Source organism: Bos taurus, chromosome 2 (genome assembly GCF_002263795.3).
Source record: "Bos taurus isolate L1 Dominette 01449 registration number 42190680 breed Hereford chromosome 2, ARS-UCD2.0, whole genome shotgun sequence".
NCBI classification, from domain to species: domain Eukaryota; kingdom Metazoa; phylum Chordata; class Mammalia; order Artiodactyla; family Bovidae; genus Bos; species Bos taurus.
Window position 1 is genome coordinate 70,734,766 of NC_037329.1, and position 24,613 is coordinate 70,759,378.

At 42.9% G+C, this 24,613-nt stretch overlaps 1 protein-coding gene across 1 annotated transcript in view; it reads left to right on the forward strand.

Moving 5' to 3' along the window:
- Positions 1-1,551: 1,551 nt before the first annotated feature.
- The window catches only part of MARCO (macrophage receptor with collagenous structure), a 33,329-nt gene continuing 10,267 nt past the window's right edge, over positions 1,552-24,613 (forward strand). The window contains exons 1-5 of the mRNA XM_024981046.2: positions 1,552-1,673; positions 16,278-16,379; positions 18,163-18,294; positions 19,689-19,733; positions 24,419-24,508. Of these exons, the coding sequence (XP_024836814.1) occupies positions 1,565-1,673; positions 16,278-16,379; positions 18,163-18,294; positions 19,689-19,733; positions 24,419-24,508 (478 nt within the window). The 5' untranslated portion in view covers positions 1,552-1,564. The remainder of the gene's footprint in view (positions 1,674-16,277; positions 16,380-18,162; positions 18,295-19,688; positions 19,734-24,418; positions 24,509-24,613) is intronic.

Genomic DNA, 24,613 nt, shown 5'->3' on the forward strand with positions numbered 1-24,613 from the left:
TGGATTCTGCTTCTAAGTCTCAGCCCAAACCAGTGACCTCTTGAATGTTGAAATTGTGAGCAAGTGGGGACCTCTACCTTGAAGGGCACTGTCAGTAACTCCTTTTCCTGAGTTTGCTTTTTGCTATGCCACTGGCTGAAGAACGAGACTTAGTCTAGTTGAGCTTTATCTCCTGCCACATCACAGCTCATGCCTCCAGTATTCCAGTGGTCCATGATTCCTCTGCCTCCAAGTGTCCTGCTGCTGTGATACTATGCTTGCCATTTTTTCCCACCTGCAAGGCCATCACCTTATTCTCCTCTATAGTTAACCCCCAGTCACCCCTTCAAACCCAGATCCAATGGACAAGCTCTTTGTGGCATTCCCAGGCCTGCCTTCTCTGCCTCCAGGTCACACCTGTCCTCCTAGGGGCTCCAATCACCAACATCAATTTTCTAGAATTCAGTTGTATCCAAAACCATTCTGCATACTGGACTGATATCCCTTAAGGCAAAGGCTATTATTACCTTCATCTCCCTGAACCCAGTGGGTTCACAATGTCTCTAGTGATAATAGCAGCAGCACAATGTTAGTGTTCATTGCCCATCAGATGCTACCCTGGCCACCTTACACCATTTAAGTCATTTAATGCACACACAAATTATTACCACCTTCATTATTTTACAAACAAGAAAAGTGAGATCTTCAAAGCTGGCATGACTTTCCCATGGTCACACAACCACTTGCAGGAAGTGAAATTGGAACTCAGGCATTTAAGCTTTCAGGGTCCATGTGTTAACTACTGTGCTATATAACCTCCCTGGTAGAGAGTACCTGGTGTAGGGAACAGAGCAAAGGGGTTTCTCTTAAGGGGCTCAGATCTTATTGGGACCAGACAAAGCACACGCTTTCACACACAGAGAGAACATGGAAAAGCAATGAGAGGAAACATAATTAAATGCTAAAACATATGGGGTAGAGCAGTGTTTCTTCAACTTGAATGTGTACATACATTACCTGGGGACCTTGTTAAACTATAGATTTGGATTCAGTCTCTATGGGGTGGGACCTGAGACTCTGCCTTTATAAGAGTTCCCAAGTGATGCCAACGATACTGGTCCATGGCCCACACTTTGTGTAGCAAGGATGAGCTCAAAGGATTGAAATAGGTCAGAGGAGTCAGGTTTCACTGTGGGTTGGAGAGGTCCCATGACAATAAGCTGGGTCTGGGATGAAGGCAGGGTCTGGACAGGCAGAGAAGATGGGGGTCATTGGTTTTGCTTTTGAGGGACTGAGAACAAGTGATTTCAGGGACCTGTGATTTGTGCCCCAACTCCCCATACCCGTTAACAAGCAGTTGCACTAAGCAGGAACTCCGTGTGTGAATAGCCCATTTTTGAGAAATGTCTAATCCTGACCATGTCAGGAAACATTTTGCAAATTCAGAAATCAGAGTCAAAGGAAGTCCTGTGTGCTCTACAAGTAGAAGCAGTAGTCAAAAGGGAACAATCTCTCCCCAAATGGTTCCTCTTGGGGAGAGCATTTCTGCTGGCTCCAGAACTTTGGCCATCTATAAACCTTAGCAATGGAAAATGAGGAAATTCTCAAGGAGAAAGAGCTCTTGGCTAGCACTGAAGACGGAACGGCTCTCGACCAAACCATGTTGTCTAGGATGGAGACATTCGAAGTTAATGGTAAAGTACTACTCCCCAATAATGACATTGCCTGTGATGTCTTTCTCTTGGCAACATAGGAATAGACAAGTCCATTGAAAGTCTAGATTTGCACCTTAGAGATTCAATGATGCATTTCTGGAATGCTTCCACTGGAAATTTGTATAATGCTAGTAATAGTGTCTTTAGCATACAGTTGGGTTTTCTTTTTTTTAGTTTCACAGCTCGTTTAAATTGTATTTAAATATTTTTCCCTTTCATTAATACTAATGCTTTTTATATGTCCCTCCTTTTTACTAATGTCTCATTGACACACAGATTATGTCTGTGATGTTTGTAATAAAAGGAAAATGCAAAACAAGAGGGATGAAAAAGTTTTACAAAACTGAGGCTAAGTGTCGTATTTATTTAATACAATTCTGTTAAAATTCTTTAAGATAGCTTCTGTGAATACTCATGTGTTGCTCAGGGAACACATTCTCTACTTGTGGGCTTCCTCAGTGGCTCAGTGGTAAAGAATCTGCCTGTAATGCAGGCGACTCGGGTTTGATCCCTGGGTCAGGAAGATACCCTGGAGAAGGAAATGGAAACCCACTTCAGTATTCTTGCCTGGGAAATTCCATGGACAGAGGAGCCTAGTGGGCTACAGTCGCAAAATGATGTAGCCTAGAGCTACAGCCCTAGTGGGCTACATGGGGTCACAAAAGAGTCAGACACGATTTAGCAACTAAACAACAAAGAGTACGTTATAGTGGCATAACTAGTCTGTCTTAAACTCAGAGTTTACAATTCAGTCAACTCTGTTGTTTTATTTTCTCCCTCAATGTTACACAGGTGATATATTTTTAAAAATCTCCTAGAACTCATAACATTGAAAGTCACCAATGAGTGCTTCCCACAGGGGATCTCTGATTTCCTATTTCAGAATATCCTCTTGGAATTGTCTTCCAAGTCAATTAGTCATTCCCACTCTCCATCTTTTCTGGAAGTTGTATGTGTAGGAACAACTGCAGTTCTGTCCCCTGGCTTAACTGTCCCTCTTGTCCAGGGACTGTTGTGCAAGTCAGTAGCTGGAAAGATAGGGTGACAAAGATGAAGGGTCTGGTGCTCTGCCTTTAGGTGCTCAAGTGGGGTAACAATAAAGGCTGAATTACAAACAATTTTAATAATCATTGGCTATTCAGAACTTTGGAGAAGGCAGCGTTATGGACATGTAACTTTTTAAGATACTGAAAATGTTCAAGCAAAGTCAAGTGATCAAACAGACTCAGTACCTACTATCTGCTGAGCTCTGTACTCAGCTCCAAAATGATAGACAAGAATCAACCCAGTCTCTGGCCTCATGTAGGATGGAGGATATAGTACATGACTACATGGATGGAGGATGGCAGAGTGAGCCTATCCATAACTCATTGCTATACAATTTGTCACCAACTGTCACTGAGATTTGCACAGGACTTTATGGACAGATCTAATCTGGTGCAGGGCCCTGGAGGGCAGAGCTGAGATCTCTTCTAAAGTTTAATGGATAAAGAGGATCCATTAGAGAAAGTAAATGGAAGCTGGGACAGGGATAGGGCACCACATGCTTGTGATACTTTCACAAGGAATATTCAGAAAAAAACAAACAGCTCCGTATTGTTTGGTTCAAAATTGGGTGGAGAAACTCAGTGGGGACTGAGATTAGGACCAATTAAACCTGACCTTGTCCTGAAAGCGTCTACTGAAAAAAAAATGCACAATGTGAGAGTGGTGAGTTAATTTTTTTTCAATTGGGGGATAATTGCTTTATAATGTATTGGTCTCTGCTGTACAACAATGTGAATCAGCCATTGTTGTTGTTTAGTCATTATGCTGTGTTCCACTCTTTTGCAACCCCATGAGCATCCGTGGGATTTTCCATGTTAGAATACTGGAGTGGGTTGACAGTTCCTTCTCCAGGGATTTTCCCAACCAGGAATTGAATCCACAACTCCCGTCACATCTCCTTCATTGCAGGTGGGTTCTTTCCTGCTGAGCCATCTTAGTTCATAAGTATATCCCCTCCCTTTAGAGCCTCTCTCCCACCCTCATCCCAACCCTCTAGGTTGTCACAGAGCACTAGGTTGAGTTTCCCGTGTTATACAGCAACTTTCCACTAGCTATCTATTTTACACATGGTAATGTATATTTGGGGCTTCCCTGGTGGCTCAAATAATAAATAATCTGTCTGCAATGTGGGAGACTAGGGTTCAGTCCCTGGGTCAGGAAGATCCCCTGGAGAAGGGAAAGGTTACCCACTCCAGTATTCTTGCCTGGAGAATTCCATGGACAGAGGATTCTAGTGGGCTATATAGTCTATGAGGTCACAAAGAGTTAGACACAACTGAGCTACTAACACAACAACAACAAATGTATATATTTCAATGCTGTTTGGGACAAAATAAAGTCAATAGCCCCGGAGATAGCATTTCAAATAGCTCTGAGAAAATGCTCCAAAGAGGCAAAGGGGAAGGTCAGAGCTTTATATGATTTTAGTGAAGGGGGTACTTGCAGTCAAGTACATATTTTGGCAGAGGCTTGCTCCCAATCACAAAGAACAGATGTCACTGTTAATGATTTTAGTGCTTTTTCAGATGTGAGGAAAGAATTGGGCTCATAAAATCTAATCCTATAAATATCTATCTGAAGACCTATTCTACCATTTTTCCCAGAGTACAAGAATGCCTCATTCTTGACCTCCACACTGAACTCCTTTCAGAGGGTGTTGAAAACAGCTTCAGAGGCTCATTATTTAATCCTTGTAGAGGTAGATGGCAGATGCCAATTTGTAGGTGGCAAGGGCAGTGGGGAGCTTTGTAGAGACTGAAGTTGGCTGAGAGGCAGTGATTTGCACTTCAGTTACTTATCCTCACAGATGGGGGACGAGTTGGAAAGAGCAACCCTGGGGACAGAGAGGAGCTTGGCAGCCAGAGATGATGAGAGACAGTGGGTGTGTGGAAGGAAAAGAGAGGATGCTCTGGAAAAACAGACGTCAGATCAGTAAGACTAGAGTAGGGGAGTCACGGCAAGTGAGGATGATGCATAAGTCAAAGGTGAATCCTAGATTTCTGACTGGGGTTATAGATACCATGATGTAAAAATCTAACCACAATCACCCCTGTTTGGAGAGAACATTTTCCTAAATGCATCCACAAGTTCTTATCTCCTCATACAAAGAACATGGAATGCATGGAAATTTCTAGATGAATACCATTATGGATAATGTTCACTGTGAGATTATGTAACACCAGTACCCCCTCAGGGCTTACTGAGACTAAAAAAAAAACTATTTGCTTCGGCACTAAATGGCTCCAGCCTCATCTATCTGTCTATCCTCATTTATCTGTCTGTCCATCTATCTATCTATCCATCATCTATCTGTCTACTTATCTCTCTGTCAACTGAAGATTGCTTAAGTTATCTGAAGAGGCTCCGCAGACTGCAGACTCTGGTTGCCCTTAAGACAATGAAACTCCAGGTCTTCCTTTATGAACAAATATCAGTTCCTCTTCCCTTCAACAATGGAGCATTTGAGCCCAAATGACAGAATACACCCTAGCCTCTGTGGTCCATATCTTTCTGGAATGTACTTCTTTCACTTTCTTGAAAATATGAGCATTTCTCTGGCTCACATCTTGCTGTCATTCTCCTTATAGGATGGGTCTGATATCTGAATTTCTGTTACCAGATCAGCATGCTCTTGCTGATTTCTGTGGAATGTAATCTAGCCCTCTCATGCAAAGCCCTCAATTATTTTACGTCTTGTATCTTTCATCATGATATTTATTCCCACAAATTTCCATCTGAAGAACATCCTTCTTGACAGAGAAGACCAGAAAAAATACAAATAGAGAAGTTATGGGGGGGGGGGCGCATTGTTTGTTTTAATTAAATAGAGCATTGGCCCCAGCACTGGACCTAGCTGTCCCTTCTTCCTGCTCTGAAGTTAATTTTAAATATTCTGCTAACATGAAACTAAAAGACGCTTACTCCTTGGAAGGAAAGTTATGACCAACCTAGATAGTATATTGAAAAGCAGAGATATTACTTTGCCAACAAAGGTCCGTCTAGTCAAGGCTATGGTTTTTCCAGTGGTCATGTATGGATGTGAGAGTTGGACTGTGAAGAAAGCTGAGCTCCAAAGAATTGATGCTTTTGAACTGTGGTGTTGGAGAAGACTCTTGAGAGTCCCTTGGACTGCAAGGAGATCCAACCAGTCCATCCTAAAGGAGATCAGTCCTGGGTGTTCATTGGAAGGACTGATGCTGAGGCTGAAACTCCAATACTTTGGCCACCTCATGCGAAGAGTTGACTCATTGGAAAAGACCCTGATGCTGGGAGGGATCGGGGGCAGGAGGAGAAGGGGACGACAGAGGATGAGATGGCTGGATGGCATCACCGGCTCAATGGACATGAGTTTGAGTGAACTCCAGGAGTTGGTGATGGACAGGGAGGCCTGGTGTGCTGTCATTCATGGGGTCGCAAAGAGTTGGACACGACTGAGCGACTGAACTGAACTGAACTGAACAGACTTTAACTTTGGAGTCTATGCAGGGTCAGCCTTGCTGAAAGGACTACTTTCATTTCACATTGTTGCTCTGACTTTTGTGTTTTGTCATGTCCTTATTTCTCAACATTTTTAAAAAATCTGACTACCCAGAGGTGTTTTTCCACTTTTTATTGTGAAATATTTGTAATTTCACAGAAAGTTGCAAATAATGTACGGGGAAGTCTTTGTGACCTTCACCCATTTTCTTCAGTGATAACATCTTACATAACTCCAGTACAATATGACAACCAGGGAACTGATATTCATACAATCCACAGAGCGTATGTAGGTTTCTTTAGTTTTACATGCACTCATTTGTGTGTGTGAATGTAGTTCTCTACTATTTTATCAGATGTGTATACCTGCGTAACCACTACCAAAATCAAGATATAGAACAATTTCATCACCACAGAATCTCCTTCATGGTATATTTTAGAGACACACATGCCTTCTCTCCTGTCCAACAATCACTATCCCCAGCAACCACTAATCAGCTCCTCCTCTTTATAGTTTTTCTATTTAAAGAAAGTTACATGAACTACAAGTATGTAACTTTTTAAAGATCGGCTTTTTTTCCCTTTGAGATCCATCCAAGTTGTTGTATGTATCAATAGTTGGTTCTATTATTACTGAGTTTTACTGAGTATTATTTTGTGATATGACTGGACCACAATTGGTTTAACCATTCATCCACTGAAAGACTTTTGGGTTGTTTCCAGTTTTGGGCCATTACAAATAAAGCTGCTATGCTTATTTATGGAAAAGTTTTTGTGCAAGCACAGATTTTCATTTCTCTGGGAAAAATGCCAAAAAGTGCAATTAATTGCTGGATTCTAGGTATGTTTAGTATTATAAAAAGCAGTCGATCTGTTTTTCAAGTGTGGATGTTCCATTTTATATTCCCATCAGCAGTGTACAACTGATTCACTGTCTCTGCATCCTTGCCAGCAATTGGTGTTATCACTATTTTTACTTTAGCCATTTTGATAAGCATGTGATAGTAATACTTTACTGTAATTTTAATTTGTATTTTCCTAGTAGCTAATGATGTTGAGTGAAATAGTTGGCTTAAAGCTCAACATTCAGAAAACTAAGATCAAGGTATCTGGTCCCATCACTTCATGGGAAATAGATGGCGAAGCAGTGGAATCAGTGTCAGACTTTATTTTTCTGGGCTCCAAAATCACTACAGATGGTGATTGCAGCCATGAAATTAAAAGACGCTTACTCCTTGGAAGGAAAGTTATGACCAACCTAGATAGCATATTCAAAAGCAGAGACATTACTTTGCCAACAAAGGTCGGTCTAGTCAAGGCTATGGTTTTTCCAGTGGTCATGTATGAATGTGAGAATTGGACTGTGAAGAAATCTGAGCACCGAAGAATTGATGCTTTTGAACTGTGGTGTTGGAGAAGACTCTTGAGAGTCCCTTGGACTGCAAGGAGATCCAACCAGTCCATCCTAAAGGAGACCAGCCCTGGGTGTTCATTGGAAGGACTGATGCTGAGGCTGAAACTCCAATACTTTGGCCACCTCATGCGAAGAGTTGACTCATTGGAAAAGACCCTGATGCTGGGAGGGATTGGGGGCAAGAGGAGAAGGGGACGATGGAGGAGGAGATGGCTGGATGGCATCACTGGCTCAATGTACATGAGTTTGAGTAATGGACAAGGAGGCTTGACATGCTGCAATTCATGGGGTCACAAAGAGTTGGACATGACTGAGCAACTGAACTGAACTGAACTGAATGATGTTGAATATCCTTTTATGTGTTCATTTGTCACTTATATACCCTCCTCAGTGAAATGTCTCTTTGTGTCTTTTGCCAATATTTTAATAGGATTTTTATTTTTTACTAAGCTAAATGAAAGCTAAACTTTTTGAGAATTCTTTGTATACTCAAAATATACATCCTTTGCTGGATATGCAGTTTGCAAATATTCTTTCTCAGTCTGTAATTTGTCATTTCATCCACTTAACAAAGTCTTTAATTAAATACTTTAAACTAAGTATTTAATTCTATTTGGGTCCAATTTATTGACATTTCCTTTTATGGATTGTGCTTTTGGTGTCAAGTCTGAGAACTTTTTACCTATCACTGTGTCCTAAAGATTTCTCCTATGTGTAATTCCAAAGCTTTGATAGTTTTATAATGTAATATCATGGTTCATTTTGAGCTGATGTGAAGTTTAGGTCAAGGTTTGTTTATTTTGCCTATGGATGTCCAACTGCTTCAATACCATCTGCTGGTATTGAAGCAATCAGTACTATCCTTCCTCAAGTAAATTACTTTTTCACCTTTGTCAAAAATCAGTTGGGCACACTTGAAGGAAATGGCAACCCACTCCATTATCCTTGCCTGGAAAATCTTATGGACAGAGGAGCCTGGTGGGCTGCAGTCGATGGGGTCGCAAAGAGTGGTACACGACTGAGCAACTAACACTTACACTTACTTACTTGTATGAGTCTATTTCTGTGTTCTTCATTCTGTCCATTAATCTACATATCTATCCCTGCACCAATACCACACTGTCTTGATACTGTAGATTTATTGTAACTCTAAACATAATGTTATTTCTCACATTTTATTCTTCTTTTTCAAGATGATTTTAACTATTCTGGGGCTTGTGCCTTTCCATGTAAATTTTGGGGTAAATTTATACCGTCAAAAACCTTGCTGGATTTTGTAAGAATTATATTATACCTCTCAGTTCAGTTCAGTCACTCAGTCGTGTCCAACTCTTTGAAACCCCATGAGTTGCAGCACGCCAGGCCTCCCTGTCCATCTAGATAGTTCAAAAACTGACATCTTTACATCTTTATGTTGTTTTACAATCCAGGAACTTGGTATGTTCTCACATTTCTTTGGGTCTTTGTTGCTTTTTTTTAAATGAAAATTTTGTAACTTTCGGGCATACTGATCTTGTGTACATTTTGTTAAATTTATATCAAAGTATTTCATTTTCTTTAGACCAATTATAAATGTGTGTTTTAAATTTTGATTTCCACTTGTTTGTCAGTTGTATATAGAAAAAGGGAGTGAGAACACATATCCTTGCCTTGTTCCCAGTCTAAGGAGGAAAGTTTTCTGTCTAACCATTAATAGTGATATAAGCAGGGGGCCTCCCCTGGCAGTCCAGTGTATAGACTTAGCCTTGCAATGCAGGGGGTGTGGGTTCAATCCCTAGTTGGGGAATGGAGATCCTACATGCTTCTCCAGTAAAAAACCAAAACATAAAACAGAAGTAATATTGTAACAAATTCAATGAAGACTTTTAAAAAATGGTCTACATCAAAAAAAGAAAAAAGAGTGATGTAAGCTTTAGATAGCTGTTGATACTCTTTTTTAAAAAAGAAAATTTGAGAATGTTCTCTTCTAATTTTCTGAGAGTTATATTATAAATGTGTTATTTATTATGAGAGTGATAATTATGACAGTTTATCATGAATTGGATTTTGTTAAGTACTTTTTTCTGCATTAACTAACTATACAGTTACATGATTTTTCTTCTTTAGTCTATTGGTATGTAGACTACATTGATTTTCTAACATTGAAAACCAGTCATGCATACCTAGAAATCCCATTTAGTATATAAATCTTTTTAATGCTTTATTGGATATGGTTTACTGCTATTTTGTTGAGGATTTTTGTGTCAACATTCATGAGACATATTGATCTTTAGTTTTCTTTTTGTACTGTCTTTGATTTTCATATTACGATAATACTTACAAAACGAGTTAAGAAGTAGTGCTCTTTACTCTTCTGTAAACCGAAAGAGATTGTCTGAACTTAGTGTTAATTCTTTTCTTAAAGGTTTGTTAGGATATTGGACCTGGATATTTCTTTTTATAAGAGATTTTAAATTACAAATTAACTTGTTTAATAGGCATAGATATTTATATTATTTCTTTCACCTTGGTTGAGTTTTGGTAGTTTGTGATTTTTCAAGAATTGGTTCATTCCTTCTAAGTTGTTAGCATAAAGTTAGTAGTATTTTCTTGTTTTCTTTTTAATGGCTGCAGCATCTGTGGTGATATATCCTGTTTTACTCTTGATATTGGTGATTTGTGTCTTCTTTCTTTTTATCTTTGTCAGTCTTGATAGCGCTTTATCAATTTTTATTGATTTTATTCAAGCAACCAGATTTTCAGTTTTTCATTTTCTCCCTTGTATTCTTATTTTAAATCTCGTTGATTTCTGCTCTGGTCTTTATTATTTCTTTTTTTTTTCTGATTGTTTATGATTTATTTTTCTTTTATGTCTTCTTGAGGTAAGGACTTAGTTTATTGATTTGAGAACTTTCCTCATTTGTATTTTAAACTTTTAGTGCTGTGAATTTCCTTTCCAGTGCTGCTTTAGAATCATTCCATAATTTGATATCTTTTATTTCCACTTTCATTCAATTCTTTTTAAGATTTTTTATCTTTGAGATTTTTCCTATGATCCATGCATTATTTAGAAATTAAAAAAAGATTCCAATTGTTTGAAGATTTTTCTATTATTATCTTCTATTTTGATTCCATTATTGTCAGAGAATATCTGTAAATTTTAATTTCTTTTACAGTTTGTTGAGGTTTGTTTTATGACTCAAGATATGGTCTTAGTAAATATTCCATGTATGCATGGAGAGAATGCATACTCTGCTGTTGCTGCATGGAGCATTTTATAAATGTTAGATCCTGTTGGTGTTCAGTTGTTCTATACTTTTGCTGATTTCCTATCAGTTGCTGAGAATGGGGTGTTAATATCCACAATTATAACTAGGATTTGTCCATTTCTCTTTTCAACTATATCGATTCTGTTTCATGTGAATAGAAGTTCTACTGTTTGGTTTCTTATAGACATCTTATAAAGGGTCATAGCTTTTCATGCACTTTGCCAATTTCTGCCCTGTACTTGGTAAAGTTAGATTATTTATGAAAGTAATTACAGGTACGTTAGGTTTAAAGCTGCCATCCTAGTTTGTGTTTTCTCTTTGTTTCTTCTATTTCCCATTCATCTGTTTCTCTTTTCTTATCTTCCTATAGGTTGAGCACTTTTTAGAGTTCCATTTTTATTTATTTATAGTTTGTTTGTGGTACATCTCTTTGAATAGTTTATTTAGTGGTTTCTCTGTGCATTACAATATACATACATAACTTAGCACAGTCAGTGGTATCAACATTTTATCACTTTGTGAGTCAAGTGTAAAAATCTTATTTACATTTATGTCTTTTTATTATCTTCACTTTTTAAAATGAATTGTCTGAGGTATTTCCTCTGCATACACTGAGAGCCACATTAGACGGTATCATATATTTATTTCAACCGTCAATTGTGATCTTTAAAAGCTGTGAGGAAAAGGATAATCTAACATATATCCTTGTATTTTACCCGTTCTTCTTTCCCTTTTCCTGTTCTTCCCTTTGGAGGTGTCAAACCTTTTCCTACATCATTGCCATTCTATTTGAAGATTTCCTTTAGCCATTCTTCAAAGGTAAGTTCATGAGCAATAATTTCTATTAGTTTTCCTTCATCTGAGAACTTCTATTTTCCGATCATTGTTAAAGGATGCACTAGGAATAGAATTCATGGTTGACAATTTCTTTCAGCACACAAAAAGTACTGTGCCACTTCTAGCTGATCTCTGTGGTTTCAGATGAAAAATCTGCTGACATTCCAAACAGATATTTCTTTATAAGTAATTTCTCCTTTCCCTCTGGCTGTTTTCAAGACTTTTTCTTTTTCTTTTGATTTTTAATTTTCTTTATCTCTAAATTTTTCAGATTTTTGCCTATGTATCTTGATATAGATTTCTTTGAATTTACCATGTTTGGGATTTGCTCAACTTCTTGGATCTGTAGGGTCTTTCATCAAATTTGAGAAATTTTCAGCTACCATTATTTCTTTGAGGTTTTTTTTTTTTTTTTTTTTTGGCTTCACACTCTTTCTGGGACTTCAGTGATGAGTATTATGTGTTTTGTGTGTGTGTGTCTTTTTTTATTGACTCACACATCTCTGAGGCTCTGTTTATTTGTCGTTTTGTTGTTGATTTTCTGCTTTTCAGGTTGGGCAATTTCTATTGTTCTCATTTAGTTGAGTGATTCTTTCTTTTGTCATATTTATTACACTATTGAGCCAATGTGGTGATGTTTAAAAAAGATTTTTGGCATTTTGAAATTATATAATTTCCATCTGAGTCTTTTATATATCTTCTATCTTGTGAGATTTTTTTAAAAGTTTTGTTTGTAAGTACTCATTAAAGCATTTTTGTGGTGGCTGCTTTAAAATTTTATTGAATAATTCCAACATTTGTGTCATCTCAATGATCTTAGGTTTAAGTTTCTTGCATAAACTGTTTAGGTTTATTAAATAGATTCTGGCCCATTTTGTGGCTATCATTCTTGACAGTTTCTTCTAACCACTAAGAGATGAAATGATCGACACCAGTCAGTTCAGTTACTCAGTTGTGTCTAACTCTTTGCAACGCCAATGGACTGAAGCACACCACACTCCCAGAGCTTGCTCAAACTCATGTCCATTGAGTCGGTGATGCCATCCAACCATCTCATCCTCTGTCGTCCCCTTCTCCTCCTGCCTTCAATCTTTCCCATCTCAGGGTCTTTTCCAGTGAGTCAGCTCTTCGCATCAGGTAGCCAAAGTATTGGAGATTCAGCTTCAGCATCAGTCCTTCTGATGAATATTCGGACTGATTTCCTTTAGGACTGACTGATTTGATCTCTTTGCAGTCCAAGGGACTCTCAAGAGTCTTCTCCAACACCACAGTTCAAAAGCATCAATTCTTCAACACTCAGCTTTATTTATAGTCCAACTCTCACATCCATACATGACTACTGGAAAAACCATAGCTTTGACTAGATGGACCTTTTTTGGCAGAGTAATGTCTCTGCTTTTTAATATGCTGTCTAGGTTGGTCATAGCTTTGCTTCCAAGGGGCAACCATCTTTTAATTTCATGGCTGCAGTCACCATCTGCAGTGATTTTGGAGCCCCCAAAAATAAAGCTTGTCACTGTTTCCATTGTTTCTCCATCTATTTGCCATGAAATGATGGGACTGGATGCCATGATCTTTGTTTTTTTGAATGTCGAGTGTTAAGGCAACTTTTTCATTCTCCTCTTTCACTTTCATCAAGAGGCTCTTTAATTTTTCTTCACTTTTTGCCATAAGGATGGTGTCATCTGCATATCTGAGGTTATTGATATTTCTCCCATTAATCTTGACTCCAGCTTGTGCTTCATCCAGTCTGGCATTTTGCACAATGTACTCTGCATATAATTTAAATAAACAGGGTGACAATATACAGCCTTGATGTACTCCTTTCCCAATTTGGAACCAGTGCATTGTGCCATGTCTGGTCCTAACTGTTATTTCTTGACCTGTATACAGATTTCTCAGGAGGCAAATACAGTGTTCTTGTATTCCCGCCTCTTTAAGAATTTTCCACAGTTTGTTGTGATCCACACAATTAAAGGCTTTAGCATGGTGAGTGAAGCGGAAGTAGATGATTTTCTGGAACTCTCTTGCTTTTTCGATGATCCAACAAATGTTGCTAATTTGATTTCTGGTTCCTCTGCTTTCTAAATCCAGCTTGAACATCTGGAAGTTCTCAGTTCACATACTGTTGAAGCCTAGCTTGGAGAATTTTGAGCATTACTTTGCTCGTATGTGAAATGAGTGCAATTGTGTGGTAGTTTGAACACTCTTTGTCATTGCCTTTCTTTGGGATTGGAATGAAAACAGACTTTTTCCAGTCCTGTGATCACCAAATTTTCTGGCATATTGAGTACAGCACTTTAAAGCATCATCTTTTAGGATTTGAAATAGCTCAACTGGAATTCCATCACCTCCACTAGCTTTGTTCGTAACGAGCTTCCTAAGGCCCACTTGACTTGGCTCTATGTGAGTGATCATACCCTCGTGGTTATCTGGGTCATTAAGATCTTTTTTGTATAGTTCTATGTATTCTTGCCACCTGTTCTTAATATCTTCTGCCTCTGTTAATGATCAACATAGGGGTAAAGAATTTATCATATCCTTTGCTTTGTACAGAGCAAGTTAGACAAAACCTACAGATTTAAAGTTTCCAGTTCTAAAATACTTTGCCTTTATGCCAGTATAGCTCTGAATTAAAAAGCATTCTGCATTTTGGACCTGAACTACTCCCACCTCCCCGTCATGTCTGTTTTTCCTCTTGTTATCCTTTTGCAAATGCCTTACACCATGTTCCTACCATGTAGTTGAAAATACCTGTATTTTCCATGCTGGCCCTCACCCCTACCTCTAGCACCTATGATATGTGTGTCTCTGAAACATAGTTTATCTTTCTATTCCCATCACATGTTAAGTTTTATCACATTTTGTGCTGTCTATGAGACTGTATTTGCCATCCACCATCTTCTATTAAATGTGAGGCTTCCCATCACACTTATTCATTCTCACTATCATGACTATATGGTACCTGAGGTTTTAAGTTCCATTTCTGATGCTCTCCCAACACTTTTAAACTGGCAGTGTTCAACTCTGCATGTATTTGGCACCCAGACTACTCATTCATCCATTCAACTAGCCGGTCGCCATTTTTCCAGCATATCATATTGATGCTGGAATGCAGCCTTAGGAACTTCCAGGCCATATAGAGGAGACTGAGATATAGAAATAGTTCAAGGTGCTCAGGGTCACAGCAGATAAAAACAAAGTGATGTGGGGAAGAAGAGCAATGTCCCACCCATCCCAGGGGAGCCTGAGGATCTATCTTGGAGCAGGGAAGTCTCTACTCTGCTCCCAAAGGATGAGTAAGAATTAGTTATGCACAAAGAAGGAAGGAATATTCCTTCCTTGGGATTCAGGGGAGATACTCTATCTGAAGTCAGAAGGGTGTAACCCCAGTGGTCTGGGCTCACCATTGGTCAGTATCAGGGGTGGAGGCATGGCCACAGGAGAGCTGGCTGGAGACCAGGCTACATGTACTCACAGGGGAGGTGTTTGCCCTGAGGGCAGTGAGCCCAAGGGCTGAAAACAAGGGAGCGACTGGGGCAGGATGTGTGTTGGAGAACTCACTCAGGCTGCTATGTGGGCCTAGACTCCAGGGGTGCATGCAGGTAGAGAGGACACCCTGTGATAGACAGAGACTAGCCTTGCGTCTTTAAGGAATATGAAGCAACTAATACAGAGAATAGTTAAATCTCTGTCTACTGAGAAAACTAGAAGGAAATCCATGGAAAAATTCTTCATTGCAGAAGCAACATGTGCTTTAGTTGATTACATACTACTAAAGCACATGTGATAAGCACAACATGATAAACACACGTGCTATAGTAGTATGTATTTGTAACATGATATCATTAGTGTTAAACTAACAGGAGAAACAGTCCATCTAGGAGGATACGGGTTTGTTCGGAAGGGGAAATGGGAGGAAGGCCGCATCCCAGAAAGCTAATGAAGCTTACCTCAGCAGGCTAGGACCTCAGGGGATTAATTATGAGATTATTAATCCTTGAAATGCTCTCCATATTGTTTGATAAATTATATTATGCATGTTTTACTTTCATAATTTAAAAATCTAAAGAAAAAGAAAGCAAAGGCCTGGACAAAATGTGCAGATCTTGTCTGATAACCTAATAGGTTTTTCAACTGTTCCAAACCTCACTCACTGCTTATAAAATGGGAACAATCATTTCCTCCAAAAATTTTGAAACTGAAATATGTTAGTTCATCGGTTAATCTGATGTATATCTATTGAGCACCTCCTGTAGCAGGTGGCACACTGGGGCTTCTACAATGAGCAAGGCTGATGTAATATCTGGCTTAAGGACCGTGCTGTTTCAGCAAGGAATATATGCAGAGGTGTTTTTCAACCAGCCACACAAACGAGTGGCTTCTTGCCTTGTGGAAGGAGGATCAAGGGGAGGATTTGGGTGTCATTGGTCTTTGTGTCTTTCCCCTCATGGAACTTCATGGAGACCCCCTTGCTCACCCAGAGGGGATTTGGGCCCAGGCTAGGGACCTCTGCTCCACTCTCTCTAGCAGCTGCTTTCTGCCTGTGTTCTACTTCAGATCCAAAGCCCAAGAGGAGAAATGGAATGAACTGCATCATGGTCCTAGTGATCTTGTACCTGGTTCTGCTCACTGCGGGCGCTGGGCTCTTGGTGATACAAGGTAAAGCATCTGAGTCCTGTCTGGTCCTTCCTTGGGTAACAATGTGGCCCCAACTGACAGAGGACGCAGGCTCAGGGGAGAGCCCTGGGGCCACTGCTGCCCATCTGCTGGGAGAGAGTTCTCAGGCCCTGGGAGGCCAGGGAGGTGGGGGGACGAGAGGGGAAAGCAGAAAGGGCAGTGTGTGTTACGTGTTACATGTGTGTGTGTATGTATGTGTGTGAGGGGGCAGGGAAGAGGGAGGCAAGGAGAAATAGACCACACATGTGTATGTCTGAAGCAGTGAAAGAGGCAGTGATTTCACACAGGTGTGCCTTATGCATCTCACATCAAGAATTCCCTCTCTCTGGGAGGGAAGGAGCCTTGTTTGGTTGGTTTTTTTTAATTTATTTATTTTGATTGGAGGCTAGTTACTTTACAATATTGTAGTGGTTTTGCCATACATTGACATGAATCAGCCATCGGTGTACATGTGTTCCCCATCCTGAACCCCCTCCCACCTCCCTCCCTATCCCATCCTTCTGAGTCATCCCAGTGCACCAGCCCTGAGCACCCTGTCTCATGCACAAAACCTGGACTGGCAATCTGTTTCACATATGATATTATACAGGTTTCAACACTATTCTCTCAAATCATCCCACCCTCGCCTTCTCCCACAGAGTCCAAAAGACTGTTCTATATATCTGTGTCTCTTTTGCTGTCTCGCATACAAGGTTATCGTTACCATCTTTCTAAATTCCATATATATGCAATGGCAAGCCACTCCAGTACTCTTACCTAGAAAATCCCATGAATGGAGGAGCCTGGTGGGCTGCAGTCCATGGGGTCGCTACGAGTTGGATGCGACTGAGTGACTTCACTTTCACTTTTCACTTTCACACAGTGGAGAAGGAAATGGCAACCCACTGCAGTGTTCTTGCCTGGAGAATCCCAGGGACCGCAGAGCCTGGTGGGCTGCTGTCTATGGGGTCGCACAGAGTCCGACACGACTGAAGCGACTTAGCAGCAGTAGCAGCAGCATACCGTATTGGTGTTTTTCTTTCTGGCTTACTTCACTCTGTATAATAGGCTCCAGTTTCATCCACCACATTAGAACTGATTAAAATGTAGTCCTTTTAATAGCTGAGTAATATTCCATTGTGTATATATACCACAGTTTTCTTATCCATTTGTCTGCTGATGGACATCTAGGTTGCTTCCATGTCCTGGCTATTATAAACAGTGCTGCGATGAACATTGGGGTACACGTGTCTCTTTCAATTCTGGTTTAGGAAGGAGCTTTGTTGATCAGTGTTTCGTTTCAACATTATTTGACTTTCAAAGTGCTCCCAGTCCAAATGGTTAGGTCAGGAAGCGATTTTATCATACAGACCATGAAGTTGCTCAAGCGTGTCATGTGCCCAGTTGTCATAAGCACACATCACACACATATTAATGCCTCACATGATTAGGCCAGGTCCGCATATTAGTGGCCATGCACTCATGCCCAAGCATGCACAAAGTTCTTAACTGCATGCAGGTTGATCATGGATGCAGTGGCTGCACAGACTGTGCCAGTGTGTTCTACGGACATGTAACATCTGAGTGTGAAGTGCCCATGTGCCAGATACAGACAAAGCTCTGTGCTTACTCTAGGTCCTCATAGTACACAAAACATGTGTTTACATAGTCAGAACTTACAGAGTTATGCACATATAACACAGAATGTCAGGGTTATGTTCAAATGCCTTGGGCTTTAATGAAGTCCCTAAAAGAATGCTGAAGGGTTGGGGTGTGGGGTGTCCAGTTCTAAACCTGCAGGAGCGGCTCCGGGTCCTGGAGATGCCCTACAACAATGAAACGCAGGCCCAGCTCACCCAAGTCGTCACCAAGCAGGAGACCCTACAACAGCGGATGGACAACTTTATTCAGATCCCAGGTTGGTCCCTCCCCACTGAGTTTGGACTTTTCAGAGAGAATGGGAGTGGGGGAGCTGCTTGTGTGTGGACAAGAGGGTCTCTAGACCCAAATTCCTTTCTTTGGCAGAGGGGCTTCCCAGACCCTGGCCTGGCATGAGACCCTGGAGGCCAAGAGAGGGGGTAAAGACTGAATGAGGAGGGCGTGAAATTACAGGCACCCTGGGTGGCTGCAGACAGATCTGGAGAGAGTGGGGTCAGGAAGCTAGGAGCCAAGGACCCTGTCCAAATGATTATGACATCCAAGAGCCAAGGTCTTCAGTAACCATCCCAAGGTCAGGTCTGGGTCACAAAGCCCTCAGACCAGCCCAGAATGCTCAGGAGGGCAGGTAAAATGCAGAGCCTGGGGCGATTCCTAGGACCACTTCTAAGTGGCAAATTAATACTAGTCTGTGGCTGGAGAGAGGAACGGTGGGCACCAAGCCAGTCTAGCCAAAGCAGGTACCATGGAGGGGAGAGGACATTGGACCTGCCCTTATAGAAGAGACCCCAGAATGCACCCTGGCTCCTCCCACATGTGGGGACGCAGACAGAGGTGGCAGACTGCCACACAGAAGTCCCCTGCACTCGACCCCTCAGGCCCCTTGTCTTGGGCTTCCAGCCTCCAAAACTGTAAGAAGTGAATTTCTTTGGCTAAGCCCCACCTCCCCAGTCCATAATGTGTTGTTATAGTGGCCAGAATGGACTAAGACAGGATAAGGAGCCCCGTCACATCCATCCAAGTCTTTGGGAGGCTGTCATCCCCAAAGCAGTCCTGGAAAGGGAAAGATCTGATATGGGTGACAGCAGTGATGGGTGCCATTTATCAGAGCCTGGGCACGCTTTCCATGTGGGTTTCCATGTGGCAGCCTCAGAACAGCCCTGCTTAACTGGTATATGAACCCTAGTTCACTGAAGAGAAAGCTGATGCTCCAAACGATGGAAGGTCAGGCCCAGGATCACTCAGCTAAAGGGGCAGTGCTGCTGTTCAAACCCGGGTCTGTCCTGCTCAACCTCCCTCTGGAGTCATCATCTATACAACTGAATTTTGCCTGCTGGGCCATGAGCTTCTTGTGGGAAGGCACTCCATCTTTTCTTTCTTCCACGCCATTGGGCTGATCCGTGGTGCCCAATGACACTTGTCGAGTGAATGATGGTGTGAGTGGCACTGTCATCCTCACCTTGGTCATTGGGGCATGGTGTCTCTGCTCCCTTTCCTTAGATCTTTCAGTCCAAAGGGGCTCAGGGTGGACCTCGCCTTCCCCACCTGCCAGGACCGCTCACAGAGAAGTCATAGAAACCACCTCTGTCTCCTGGCCCCATAATCCTTTTTCTCCTCCTTGTCCAGGCTACATTCTGAATTCCTTTTCCTTTCCAGGACCTCCAGGACCCCGAGGCCCACCAGGAATCAAGGGAGAGGCAGGTGAGCAGGGGCTGGGTGTGTGTGCCAGCCAGGCAGCAGCCTGTCTCGGAGCAGCTGCCACACACACACCCCACCCTGAAAGTCTGAACTCCGAGTGGGGTCTGTGTGTGAGGGAGGTCACCTGGGGTGAGACCCTACATGTCCTGGGATGCTGGGAAGTACCTGCTTCACGGAGGAGACACCTAGGTGTCGATGGAAGGGTGAGGACACTGCGAGACTTGGTGCTCAGAGTACAAGCCTATGAGCATCCCTGGAGACAGTCAGGCTCATTGGTCCAGACTCCAGAGTCTGACACAATTGCCTTCACCATAGACTGGTTGCACGACCTGGGGAGCACCCCTTTACCTCTCTGGGTCTCAGTTTCTGTGTCTGTAAAATGGGGATAAGAATGCTTCAGACGATTACTGGGAAGTTAAAATTATAATTCAAAGCCCATGATTGGCTCTGTGTTTTAGGCTGTGGCTTTAATATGCTCAGGTGCCTTACCAATGGCCACGGCAAGGCTCGGATGTGGGGGCTTGGATGGCCCCTGGGGGAGAGGGGCTTCATCACTGTTACAGTCCACTCTGACCTTCACTTAGACTCTCAAACCTCCAATCCCCAGAGGGGTGGAGGCTGCTGAGTTGTAAAGATGTCAAGAAAGCTGTTACTAAAGAAAGAGCAGAATGAGAGGATTTGCAAGAAAAGGGGAAATAGACTGAGAGCCTCTAAGTCTCCAGGACACCGAGACAGAAAGAAAAACACCACTAGTTGCAGAAGGGAAACTTGTTAGGAGGGAAAACTTTTTTTTTCCAGGAACTAATTTTTGGAAGGATTTTAATAGAAGGGGAAATCCCAGCAGGCCTAGTGTTCTAAGTCTCCAGCAGGGTTTTCCTGAGGAAGGTTTTCAGAATGGAGGATGGGCAAACAGTAGAAGGAGAGTTCAGGGACCCACCCAGGCACACAATCACACATGCACGGTCACACTAGGGCACCTGCTCACACGTGCACATCACTCACATGCATACACGCCCACACACTCACTCACATGCACTCACCACCCCTACCACAAACTCATACACACTCACTCACTCAGCCTTCAGGGCCAGGGAGGGGCAAGGTCACCCAGAGGGTGGTGGGTAGCCAAGCATCCCAGGGGCACAGTGGTGGTCACTTCTGTCCAGGCGAGCAAAGGACAGGATGGGAAAGCTGCGAACAGAGTGAGAGGGGGAAGAATCTCCTGCCATGTATAACTGGTGGCAAGGGCAGGCCTGGCAGTGCTGGGAACTCAGGAAAGAAAAAGGTGGGAGATCCAAGTGGGGCCCGAGGTGGGCCTGGGTCAGGAGGGGAGACCGCTGGTAGTGAGGACAAAGGGGCTGATAAGGCATCTAGAATCTTCCCTTGATGGCCAGCACTTGGTCTAGAGCACTGCTTCTCAAGCTAATGGCCATGAATAAGAACCATTTGAGATGCTTTAGAGGCCGTGGAGGATTCAGATCCTGGAGGTGTGGGGGACAGGCTTTGAGAAGCACGGCCCACTGCTCTGGCCACGACTGAGCAGCTCATACTCCTGGGCTCCTGGCCTTCCCAGAGACCACCCTTGGGGTGGCTTGCTGGGGTGACCATCACTTGGCTTACTGAGATTTAACTTCATTTCAGCAAAGAATGGCAATTACATTAAAATAATACTAATTAAATTTTATGTGCTTTCCAGGACAGCTATAAGGATTGGAAATCATTGTTTTCAAACTCCGCTACATTGTAGGTAGTGTGAGTGATCCTGTAATGCAGAAAGGGATTTCAGTTCCTAGGTCAGACAGATCTGGGTTGGAACATGGCTCACTAGCTGTGTAACCTCTCTGAACCTCAATTAACTCACCTATAAAAGGGGGATAGTAATAGCAACCTTCAGTGAGGATTGATTACAACATGAATATAAGACAAAAGATGTGTGATACTGTAGCTGGCATGTGGGAATTATCTACATCAGAAGAAACTGAGGGTACTTGCCTTCATGAGGTGAGCCCCTATAGGGGACATGTCAGCCATCCTTAAATACTAGAAAGGTCCTTGTGGAGGAGAAAATAGACTTGCTGTCAGTGGTACCCATCAGAAGAATGGAGGCCAAGGGGCAAAGGTTTCTGGAGAACCAGTTGTGCTGAGGTAAGGGAGGAACAAACAGTTAAGACTGGGGTCTGCCCTACAATGAAACAGGCAGATGCGGGGCTGGGGGAGAGGGGCTGCAGAATTCTTGGTGGAACAGAAGGGAGATACTTGCACCAGGTAGGTGGTCGGACAGTTGACCTATGAGGATGATTCCAAAGGTGGCCCTCCACAATTCTCAGTGGCCCAGACTTTCTCAAGGTGGCCCCGGCAGCCCCAGAGAGGGGATGAATGAGAGCCAAGCCTTTGCCTGTGGAGTCTGAACCACACTGCTTCCCACCTCACACTCACCCACTGCCACACCCAGGCTCAGAGCTGGGAGCACTGCAGCTGGCAAGGGGAAATGCATCGGTTTCATGTCTTCAGAAATCAGGACTCCTCTTCCCAAATTACCCACTGTTTGCCCAATCCACTGCCCGCAGACAGGGTTAGCAGACCAAGTGGGACCCGCCCCTGCAGTACTGAGTACTGAGGTTTTCCTCTCTTTGTCCCAGAAGATGGGTAATGCCACCGTGATGAGGTTCCAGGGGATCATGTCAATCTCCTTCACTCCACCTTCAGCTGTGATGATGGGGAGTTTCTGAAGTCAGATGTAGCTGTCATTCCTCAGTTGGTCCCAGATTCTGGTATTTTCACCAGTACTACTTTGCTTCCCAAGGTGGTCCTCTTTGTGGAGACATGGAAGTCATAGCAACACACACTCAGGCCCACACCAGTTTCAAGAAACCTCATACAGGAACTTCCCTGGCAGTTCAGTGGTGAGGACTCCATTCTCTTGCGGTCCAATCCCTGGTTGGGGAACTAAGATCTTTCAAACTGCGTGGGAGAGCAAAAAAAGAGAAAAGAAACCTCATACAGTCACACAATTGCCTTAATGTGATGACCCTGACTGGCCCAGAGCAGCAGGGCACCAACAAATGCCTCAGGGAATAATTCCTTGCATTGTCCTAGCTTTTTGGCCCTTCTGCTCAAGTGCATGCTCTGAAGGACCAAAAACTTGTTTGCTCTTTGCAGCTGAGGCAGTTGTAAGGGACTTCAATTGTAATCAAGGTCTCTATGGTTGTTTTGTCTTCCATCAAGGAATAATCATTCTCTAAGTATCCTAACCACCTCAAAGAATCTCATTCTCAAGACATACACCTAACATCTCTCAAATCTTAGATCCAGAGAGTTCTGTACAGCAGTTGCTTCTTTGCCTCCACTCAAGACGACTTTGCCTACTTTTCTAATTCATTAGAGAGGAGGCCAGGGCCTTTCTGTGTTCTCTCCAGCTCTGCTGCTGCGTTGCTTCAGTTGTGTCCAACTCTGTGTGATCCCATAGACAGCAGCCCACCAGGTTCCTTCATCCCTGGGATTCTCCAGACAAAAATACTGGAGTGGGTTGCTATTTCCTTTTCCAATGCATGCATGCATGCTCAGTCGCTTCAGTCGTGTCCGACTCTATGCAACCCTAGGGCCAGCAGCCCACCAGGCTCCTCTGTCCATAGGATTCTCTAGGCAAGTGGGTTGCCATTTCCTTCTCCCTCCAGCTCTGAAATCATGAAAATAATCGAATAGAGCCCTTTAACCAAATTCTGTATTAACGAGGCAGTCCTGCCCCCTGAGGGAGTTGCTAGGAGTGCGACTCTGCTGATGGTGGGACCTCACCAGCCTTCCTCTGCCAGTGGGTACCAATGAGCAGGCCCTTTATGGGTGGCTGGCAGGTTCAGGAAGGGGTTGCTGAGCCCTGCCCAGTGAGGAGCCTCCCTCAATTGATACGCTCTGAGCAGTGGCAGGAAGGAGGAGGGAGTGACGGAGGACAGAGGAAAGGATGGATGGGGGCAAGCTCCGAATACTGATGCCAAGTGGAAAATGTGAAACCGTGGCCACCAGGCAAGACTGTGTCTGAACCACTAGTGGTTCAGTGCTGTTGCAATGCTTTTCTCTCCATCAGCACCTCAAAGCTTCTGCTCTCAGCACATGAAATCTGCTTTCTGGAATATTCAGAATTCTGTTTGGGAAGTTTAAAAAAACAGTTCTCCAAATTCAGACACTGAAATAAGCTAGGCAATGCCGATGGAGAGCTCAGCTTCTGGGACCTTCAACTTCCCATCGGCCAGGCCAGGTCCTCTCATCCATTTTTTATGAGTTTATGCCTGGTCTCTGGGCAAGATGGTGTGCTCTTTGAGGGCAGTCATTGTATCTTCCACTTCTGGGCACCAAGGAGTTCAAGGAGTCTGAGTTTGGAATTTGAGTGGGACAGGAAGTATCAGAGTTGGATGTAGTGGCCTGGCTTGCCCTCCTCCCATGGTGGTGGTGGTTTAGTTGCTAAGTTGTGTCTGACTCTTTGCGACCCCATGGACTGTAAACTGCCAGGCTCCTCTGTCCATGGGATTCTCCAGGCAAGAATACTGGCATGGGTTGCCATTTCCTTCTCCAGGGATCTTTCTAACTCAGGAATCAAACCTGGGTCTCCTGCACTGCAGGCAGATTCTTCAACTACTGAGCCGCCAGGGAAGCCCCACCCTCCCTCCATGTCTGACCACAGTTTCTTGGTTTTTCAGGAAGAAAGGGAGACATGGGCATGAAAGGAGACATGGGACCCCCCGGAGCTCGGGGGGATAAAGGTGACTCAGGAAAGCCAGGTTTCCCAGGTAAGAGTTTGCACTGTTGGGTCTGTTGTCCTGCGGGTATTCCCCTTTTGTCTTGCAGGCTGAAGCTAGAGGGTAAAAATACAATCCCTAAAAATCCTTCTGTAC